Source organism: Nesoenas mayeri, assembly GCF_963082525.1.
Source record: "Nesoenas mayeri genome assembly, chromosome: 3".
In the NCBI taxonomy this organism is placed as follows: domain Eukaryota; kingdom Metazoa; phylum Chordata; class Aves; order Columbiformes; family Columbidae; genus Nesoenas; species Nesoenas mayeri.
This window is the reverse complement of record NC_137544.1, coordinates 39,020,767-39,029,584: the sequence shown is the minus strand read 5'-3', so window position 1 is coordinate 39,029,584 and position 8,818 is coordinate 39,020,767. Positions and strand designations below refer to the sequence as shown.

The 8,818-nt window shown below is 44.0% G+C and overlaps 1 protein-coding gene across 1 annotated transcript in view; it reads left to right on the top strand.

Annotated features, from left to right (window-relative positions):
- Positions 1 to 1,298: 1,298 nt before the first annotated feature.
- Positions 1,299 to 8,818, top strand: part of BACH2 (BTB domain and CNC homolog 2) — a gene marked incomplete at both ends in the record, with an annotated part of 43,490 nt that continues 35,970 nt past the window's right edge. Inside the window, one exon of the mRNA XM_080342951.1 lies at positions 1,299 to 1,541. Within this exon, the coding sequence (XP_080199077.1) occupies positions 1,299 to 1,541 (243 nt within the window). The remainder of the gene's footprint in view (positions 1,542 to 8,818) is intronic.

Genomic DNA, 8,818 nt, shown 5'->3' with positions numbered 1-8,818 from the left:
TCCATCTCTTGCAATTAACCCTGTATTTCTCTGGATCTTACCTCTCAGAAGGCGGTTGTTGTTTGGAAAAATAATTTCTTGAAGTACCTGAAGTGTGTGTGTTTGGCAGCAGATGGAATGCTTACAAATAATCCTTTTTGCCATATAAGCCTTAAAACAAGGGTATTTGGTTTGTTTTAGAGTACATAGTGTGTTTTTTACTCAGATATATTGAAATGGGAAAATATTGCAAAGAGCCTGGACAGAAGGTTTTGGGTAAGAGAAGAATTACTTCAATGTGCCTGAGTGTAAAGGGGGGTCATGCAGTGTTGGTGTTGGTCCGATCCCCATGTTTAAAGGCGATGCTGGTTGCAGAAATCGCAGAACAGCAGGCAGGGAACTTCATTGCTGAGGTGGTTGTGATGAGACTCTTGAATCCTTCCAGCCTCTGCTCTGCTATCCGGAGGGGGAGACTTATCTTCAGGCAGGAGTGGCCCCAGCACCCACATGCTGCCCTCCACCTGGGGCTGGACCTCCACACGGGTTGCTGGATTTTCTTGGGTCTGGAATTCAGAAACTGCTCTTTTCTGTAAATCACACTAGACTGCTGGTGAAGGTGTGTTGCTTTTGCCATGCCTGCAAAATGGATTTCTTCTAAGCCACTAAAGATCTTTCTCCCCCCTTTAAGGCTTAAAATAGCTCTAATTCTGATTGAGAGATGAGGTCACTGTAGTTAGTGGCTTGTCTTTGTTGGGTACAGTTCCACCTTGCCTTTCACTTGAGCCAAGGCCTTCAGTCTAAACACACAGCGCTGCCTGTCAACTGGAGAACAGACTGGGGTTTTAAGGGTTATTTCCCTTAATCTGAAAATAACAGAAGCAAGCACAAAGCCCTTTTTCACTATTAGAAGACCTGACTGTCACTCTTGCTTTTTTTTTGCTAAAATCTTCTAAAATTTCCCGTGTCCTCTTGTTATTGCCTCTACTAAATTGAAAATCATAGATGTGTAGTAGGTGGTTGAAGGAAAGCACTTAGCAGTCCATCTAAATTCTGCTTTGGTTTTGAGGGGGGACGCCAAGGACGGGTTAGGTAGTCAAAGCACCATGGGGTGAAATCTGATGGCAATGAGCGCTCTTCCCCATACCTTTCCTGAGCAACTCGCTTGATTTAAAAATTAATGGACTGCTTGGCCATGGTCCCAGGGTATCCAGAAGTTGGGCAGCATCCCACTGCACCACGTTCGCCTGGTGGCTGCATTGCTCCTCACTGCCTTGTTTATGTTTTCTTCCCTCCCTTCTCTTCTGCAGGGTGTGAACGGCATGTCTGTGGATGAGAAGACTGACTCCCCCATGTATGTGTATGAGTCAACGGTGCACTGTACCAATATTCTCCTCTGCTTAAATGACCAGCGGAAGCAGGACATTCTCTGTGACGTGACGCTGATCGTGGAGGGGAAGGAGTTCCGCGCCCACCGGGCTGTGCTGGCTGCCTGCAGCGAGTACTTCTTGCAGGCCTTGGTAGGGCAGACGGAAAATGACCTGGTGGTCAGCCTGCCAGAAGAGGTACAGTATGTCGCCGTGCCCCCACCACAAACACGAGCCCCCTCTGTCCCACACAGTGAGGAAGACCTCCGTGGTCTGCTAAGGTGGTCAAGGGGATCGTGGCATGGGTGTTGGTTCCTACTCCAGCCTGTAGTTTTGGTGTTTGGGTGGGTTGCGAATCGCTGAAGATCAGACATGCTCATACCACTCTTCCCCACCAGCAGTAATTACTAATGGTTGCTGTGGCAAAGCTTTAAGGTGCTTCAACTCGCCTTCCTCACCGCTGCCAAAGGAGTTGTACCCAAACTCTTAATTACTGTAGCTTCGTTCAGGGCATTATCAGGATGCTGATATTCTTCTGCTCTTCCAGACAGAAAATTTGAAAGGGGTGATATGGCTGCTAGACGGCAGGTTATTGTTGAAAAATCATTTGAGGCATCATGTTGGGAAGTCGTACTGCTGTCCACCTCTGTATGGCAGCTCATATCCTTGTCCTCTTCTTTTCCCTCTCCTGCACCTCATTCGGCCTTGCTTCCTCTCACCTCCCCTTGTGACGAATTTGGGATCTAACTGCTTCAGGCTGTGTGTTTTCCACCAAGAAACCATGAACGCAGTCTGTCAGAAAGCAGGGTTTTTCTCACACAGCATGGCTCCCACAGCAGGAAGCCAAGGGACGTAGAAAATACCTACATCACTGGAAAGTTTACTTTATTTTACCACAAAATCTCACTGGCTGGCTTCCACCCCCGCTGTAATTTCCTCACAGCTGTACAGCCGTGACAGCACAGCCACCGTAGGGCACGCTGGTGGCCTTGCTGCCCACGGAGAGGAGACGTGTGCCTGCTGGCCAGGGCTGCTGTCACCTGCCGCCTCGGTGCTGCCTGCCTGGCGTCTCTGGCTGGGACTGGCAGCACAAGAGGGACAGCCATGTCCCCAGGGCGTGGGACTGAGGTCACTCCGTGGGAAGGTACTTTGGCATACTGAGGGGTTTTCACCATCATTTGCTGAATGCCCATGAAGAAGCACGGTGTGTTTTTAAATGGTGACAGGTCCTGAAGTGTCACACATGGTTTTTCCACTCTGGTTTAGCTCTCCAGAGACTTCAGTGGCGTCGTGATGTTGTCATGGCACAAGCTGGAGAGCATTAGAAGTAGGTCACTGGGTGTGACTTCATGAGTCTTGACACTGAATATTACTCATGAAGAAATTTCAACCCAGACATTTTGCATAGGAGTTCAGAGATATCGCAGAGGATGCGCTAGGATGCACACTATGATTCTGCAGTGTCCACTAATAATTTCCAGTGGAATAATCGAGTCTCAGTTATTGTCACAGAATCACAGAACGTCAGGGATTGGAAGGGATCTCAAGAGATCATCTAGTCCAATCACCCTTCCAGAGCAGGAACACCTAGATGAGGTTACACAGGAATGTGTCCAGGCAGGTCTTGAATGTCTCCAAAGAAGGAGACTCCACAACTCCCATGGGCAGCCTGTTCCAGTGCTCTGGCACCCTCACTGAGAAGAAGTTTCTTCTCAAATTTAAGTGGAACCTCTTGTGTTCCAATTTGAACCCATTACTCCTTGTCCTACCATTGTTTGTCACCGAGAAGAGCGTGGCTGCATCCTGGCGACACTCACCCTTTATATATTTATAAACATTAATAAGGTCACCCCTCAGTCTCCTCCAAACTAAAGAGACCCAGCTCCCTCAGCCTTTCCTCATAAGGGAGATGCTCCACTCCCTTAATCATCTTTGTTGCCCTACGCTGGACCCTCTCCAGCAGTTCCCTGTCCTTCTTGAACTGAGTGGCCCAGAACTGGACACAATATTCCAGATGTGGTCTCACCAGGGCAGAGTAGAGGGGAAGATGAACCTCTCTCGACCTAACATAGCTTTCACACTGCAAAGCAAGGGTGGGAGCAGAGAGGTGACAAGACATGCCCAGGGGTGCACAGGGACAAAGAGGCAGGAAAGTATCAGTGCTCTTCTACAAAGCCTTGGTGAGACCTCCATGTATGATTCAGGTCCAGTCAGATTAAGAAAAACAACTGAAATTCAAATAAATATACACAAGAGTGACTGAGGTGTTCAGAAGGACCCTGGTTTGAAGGAGAAAAGACCATGGAAGGTTTGTCCTGCTGGTGTGACGACTACGAGATTCTACAGCTCCATGTAGGCAGAGGAGATGAAATGGTTGAGGAAGGCATTTTATTACTAAAAGACAGTGTTGGCGAAAGCATTGATTGTTTTCAACTGGCTTTTAGTAAAACTAGACTGGAAATGAGCAGATTTCTAATCACAGCAGCAGTGAGGTGCTGAGCCACAGGCCAGTGGGAGGAGCAGGGTGGTGAAGGGATCATCATGGGTTTGCACTTGGTGACCCAGTCCTGTGTTTGTATGACACTGAAGATTTAAAACACAGAGGTTTGTCTATGTGTTTTCCATGAGATACTATGTAAAAAAAAATACTCCAGTCCAGCCACAAGTTATTTCTATTTAAGTGGATAAATGAAGTATTGAGGTTTTACATTTTAGGATAAATCTCAGTGAGGGATCAAAAAGTTTTAGGGACTTAGGGTTACACTGAATTTGTAGAAGTAGTGAATCTAGTTCTTAAGCTTTTTTCCAGTACTCTGAAATTGTCATGATCCACCTAAGACTACCAGTGTTACTTTGCCACATGCTTCAGTTAGTTGCAGCATGCCAGGGCTTTAACTTTCTCATCCTGGAAAATAACTCTTTTGGCCTATAAAAAAGATACCTTCAGTTACGAAAGCCTACTTGGTACAGATATTTTCCACCTGCAAATTAATTGCTGGTAACTCCATGGAATCTAATTTGCTCAGTGACTACTTTATTTGAATATGTGAGGTGATGAGTTAAATAATTTCCTCACAAGTGTTAGACGCTTGGGTCAGAGATCTGCCTGATGCAGTTTGTTATCTCTTGGGTTTTGCTTGGTTAAGGTGCACATCTCTGCTCCTGGCATTGCTCTGCTTCAGATTGCCTGTGCACTTTGTTAGGTGCCTGTATGTTGACATGGGAAGCACCTCCAACAAGGAACAGTGTTGGAGCTCCCTGTGAAAAGAACTGAAACACTCCTGTTTATTTCTAAAAGCTGATGGAGCAGGGAAAAAGCCATCTTAGTTATATTGCATTAGACAAAGTTAGCAGGGTCTTATCCAGTTCACAAGCTAATGGCTCTTCCCAAGGCTATTGTCTGCAGAGCTCTGGCATCCCATGAGTTATTTCTAAAGGTATCTTGTGAAAATTGACGTAATCTGTCATGTAGGGCGTTATACCTCCAGTAGAAAAAATTCAAACAAACGTTGAAATTAATGTCCTGAGCCAATACCTTTTTCAGGCTTAGAGACAGTTTATGTTGGCATGTCTAGAAAAACAAAGATGGAAATATATTTTTAAATATCGTCTTCACAGTTCAAATCTTTTCTGAAGGTGATGATCACTTTTAAATTAACAAAGATATTTTTAAGTCAAACATGCAAGCATTGAGTTTTGAATTCTGGCGTGGTTTGAAAACTGCTAAAAATATACAACTGTGGAGAAAGGACATTATTAGTATTATTTCTCAAAGGTTTCATGTTGGAGCTGGATAAAGCTTTATATATAAAGCTTTTACACTCACGTAATGTTGGTATGAGGAAGCTTAACAGCAAAACAAAATAACTTATTTTTGATTATTCAGAGTAGTCGATCTGCCTCTGAAGTCTAAATTGCAGACTTTTTTTTCCGTCTTAGTATGTTGAGGTCTGTTTGTTAATCTGGCATCCAGACATTGTTAACTGTTGTCTAGCTAAACAGTGAACAGATGTTTTTACATTATTTCTTGTTTATATCCAATTACAAGTGAGAGCAGTCTTTATGACATGCCAGTCATGTCAGTAGGGAGACACTGTGCACACACAGAATTGGGTCTAGCTGAATTCACAGGGTTTTCAACCAGTGCAAAACCTTGTGTTAGGCATTTCAGGTCAGTTCAAGCATGACTTAATGTGCCTCAGTTCAAGCCTTTCCCTAATCAACTTAAACTAAGTCAGTATGGAGCTAATTCTGCACTGATTGAAGAGTTTCCATAAACCCTTTTGTGCTAACCTCGGTAATTTGATTTTGTACTACCCCTTTTGTTAAAGCAACGTAATTTAGTGTGTAGATAAGCACTTGGAAAAACAGCCATCTAATAACAAGGGTTCATATGTGGCCATGGTTCGTGAACTATCAGCCCTCAGAGCAGAGTTAGAGGAATGGAGTGTGTCAGCTGCCTGCAGCTAATAAAAAAAAGGACCCTATTAGCTCTTCTACTTTTTTTTCTTACTTTGCATGTTTTGGGCGACAAGAACCTTGCCTGCTTTTCACCCGGGGTATTTTTTTAGCAATTGTGCAGTTTTCCTACAGCAGCTGCGGTTAAATGCAACCCAAAATTAATATTTTCCAAGAACTGAGTTTAAAGCTATAAGATAGTCATTCACTAACTGTTGTTTTGTTTTATTTAATCATGAAAACTGGTCTTCCTTCCTTTAACAAGGCACTTAATTAAGCTTTTAATTCATGATAAGAAGTTAAATGGCACTTATGAGGCTTTTTTAATGGTTTCCACTTCCCATCCAGATTACAAAAAAAGGTGTGATAGAGAGAGACACGGCTGTCAGCCAGGGGTATTGTAGGTCATGCCAATATTAGCTGGCAGCAGGCCATTATCCAATTAACATTGCTTCATCGCGGCAAGTAATAGCTCTCAAGTAGATGATTGAGTCATTCATGCTGTAGTGGTACTCTGCTTTCCTTGAGAAGGAGCCAGTGCTTCGTTGAATAAGCTTTTTTATTCACTATTATTCACCTGCGTGGCGTTGCTAATAGAAGTGCACAGCGAGTCTGTATGGGCAAGCTGAAAGCCGTGCGCTGGGCAGAGGAGCAGCATCTGTGCAAACACCTCATTCACCTGGTTTTCTGAAAGCTGGGGCTGCAGTTAAATAGTGGGAAAAAAAACAAACAAACAAACAAACAGAAACAGCAACAACAAGTAAAACCCTTCAGTTGCATTAGAGTCCCACAGCTTACAAACAAGATTCCCGACCTTGCTTGGATTTTTTTTACTTTGGGGCATACATTAAAAATAACCATGAGAGTACCAAATGCCTTTGTCTCTGGTGACATTAAGTGCAGGTCTTCAGGAGCAGCAGACCTAACTTTCTCTAGCACTGGTCTGGTACTGTCCTTTCTGTTATAAAACCAAGTTGCTTCTCAAGTAGGCTGGTTGGTTATACCTATAACCCTTGGATTTCTTGAATCTATTTCAATGAGTCGTTACTGGTGATTTTTTTTAGTGCAGTGAACTGTCTGCTGGAAATGTTGCCTTCTTAATGCAAAATGATTAGACTGAGTTGTCTGGGGATTCTAAGTCTTCCAAGGGGCAAAGGGAAGCAGCATCTCTTTTAGCAAGAAGGGGTGGGATGTACTTGAGGAGCTTTTTTGTTTGCTTATCCACACAGCTCTTTTCCTTGCTATTAAGAGAATGATGTTCAAAGCAGATGTCAGCACACACCACAGGCTGAATTTCTCTGTGTTCTTACTGCTTTACTGCTCCTCGGCGGCTGCTGCAAAACCTGCCGTTTCCCCATGAGGTCTAGCCCTGTGAAATCTGTCATCTGCTTCTTCGATTGACGTGGGTTAACTCCCTCACTGGTTAATCTTTGCAAGGAGAAAGGCAGGACGGGAGCTCGATTTAGGTTCAGGGCTGGCAAAAGCTGTGTTACGTTGGAAGGCAAAGGCATGTGGCACCCTGGGTGGGACTGAGCCAGGCATCTAACATTAGTAGAGCTCGTAGCTGACAGGGAGGAGAAATACTGGCAGCTGCTAACCATCCATGCCAACCCGCCAGCCTGGGGGAAAAATGCTGGGAATTAGCCAACAAAAGATGATTGCGTTCAGGGGAAAATGAAAGGCAGGATGCAGGAGGTCAACTATTACATACCCTGCTGGCTAAAGGCACTTAATATTCCTTTTTATCTCTCTAGAAATAAATGGTATTCTCTTACTTTGTCTCTTTGCTTTCTGTGTAGTGTGTACATGTATAAATATAGTGTCTTTAAGGAATGTGGTGACTGAGCTGGGAGTGCTCTGCACAGGCACTTGGAGTGAAAGAGGTGATAAATGTGAGAAAGAGGAGCAAGAGGGCAAGAAGAAAATGTCTGCTTGGAAGTTTGTTTCCCAGCTGGAGAGATGTTATTACGCAGTAGGGAGCAACAAAAGACGCTTTTTCTTTGGCACCCCAGAGAGTATTAGGAGTAGCTAAGGTTAGTTCTTAGAGAACAAGAAGCATTAGTGTGGTTTTCTTTTACAGGACTGTACCAGCCATTGGTGTTCCACACAGCACTGGCCAGAATTAATTCTGCTTTGTCTCAGGAGGTGGCAGTGACCTGAAAGCCTTCCTGAAAGCCACCACCCCCTTCATCCACAGAGCTTTTTATAGTGGCAAGAGGTTTTATCCATCAAGTTTCAAATAAAGTCAGGCTTCTAACTCATTTACACTTCAGCCTCACCTCAGCAGTGCCGCATCAGTGAGTCCGTATGGGTGGAAGTTGGGTCTTTGGTTTCCTAAATTCCTCCTAGGGAATGTGTTATTTTTCATGCTGATTCGCAGTGCCACCACTGGCCTCACAGAAGGATGACTGGAGACTGCAAATCTCTAGTGAGAGTAAAACTGAACATTCAGGTACTTTTTGAGGTCTTACATGATATGGTACTAATTCAGAAGAAACCGCGAGACAGGAATGCACACTGGTTTATGTGCATTGTTTACATAGCACGGTTCAAGGTACAAATGACATATTTTGTTTCTAGCAGGTGAACAACAAAGCAGAAATGAGACCATCAAGATGTGATATGAAATTCCATCCATGTCTCACTTCAAAAGCTTCCGTCACTGCCTGATTTTTCATGCCTCAAGTATGATGAGGAAACGAGCCACAAACTTTTCATTCCATGGGGTGTAACTTCCATTATCTTCTGATGAGGGCTGTCTCACTATTGATAACACTTCTCTGATACTTTCCAATGGAGAAAAGTGACATAAACCTCTGTTGTGTTGTAGGGAGAGCTGGGTTTTAAAAAGCACACCAAAAGCCATGCATACATGCATGCTTAGTGGAGACAATCTTACAGTAATTCCTTTACCCTTCCTTTGGTGGTAGTTATACTATTTATATTTATTTGAGTAAGCATATAAAAATGTACTGTTGAAGGGGATATGGAGATGAATGCACAGGATGAAATTCACC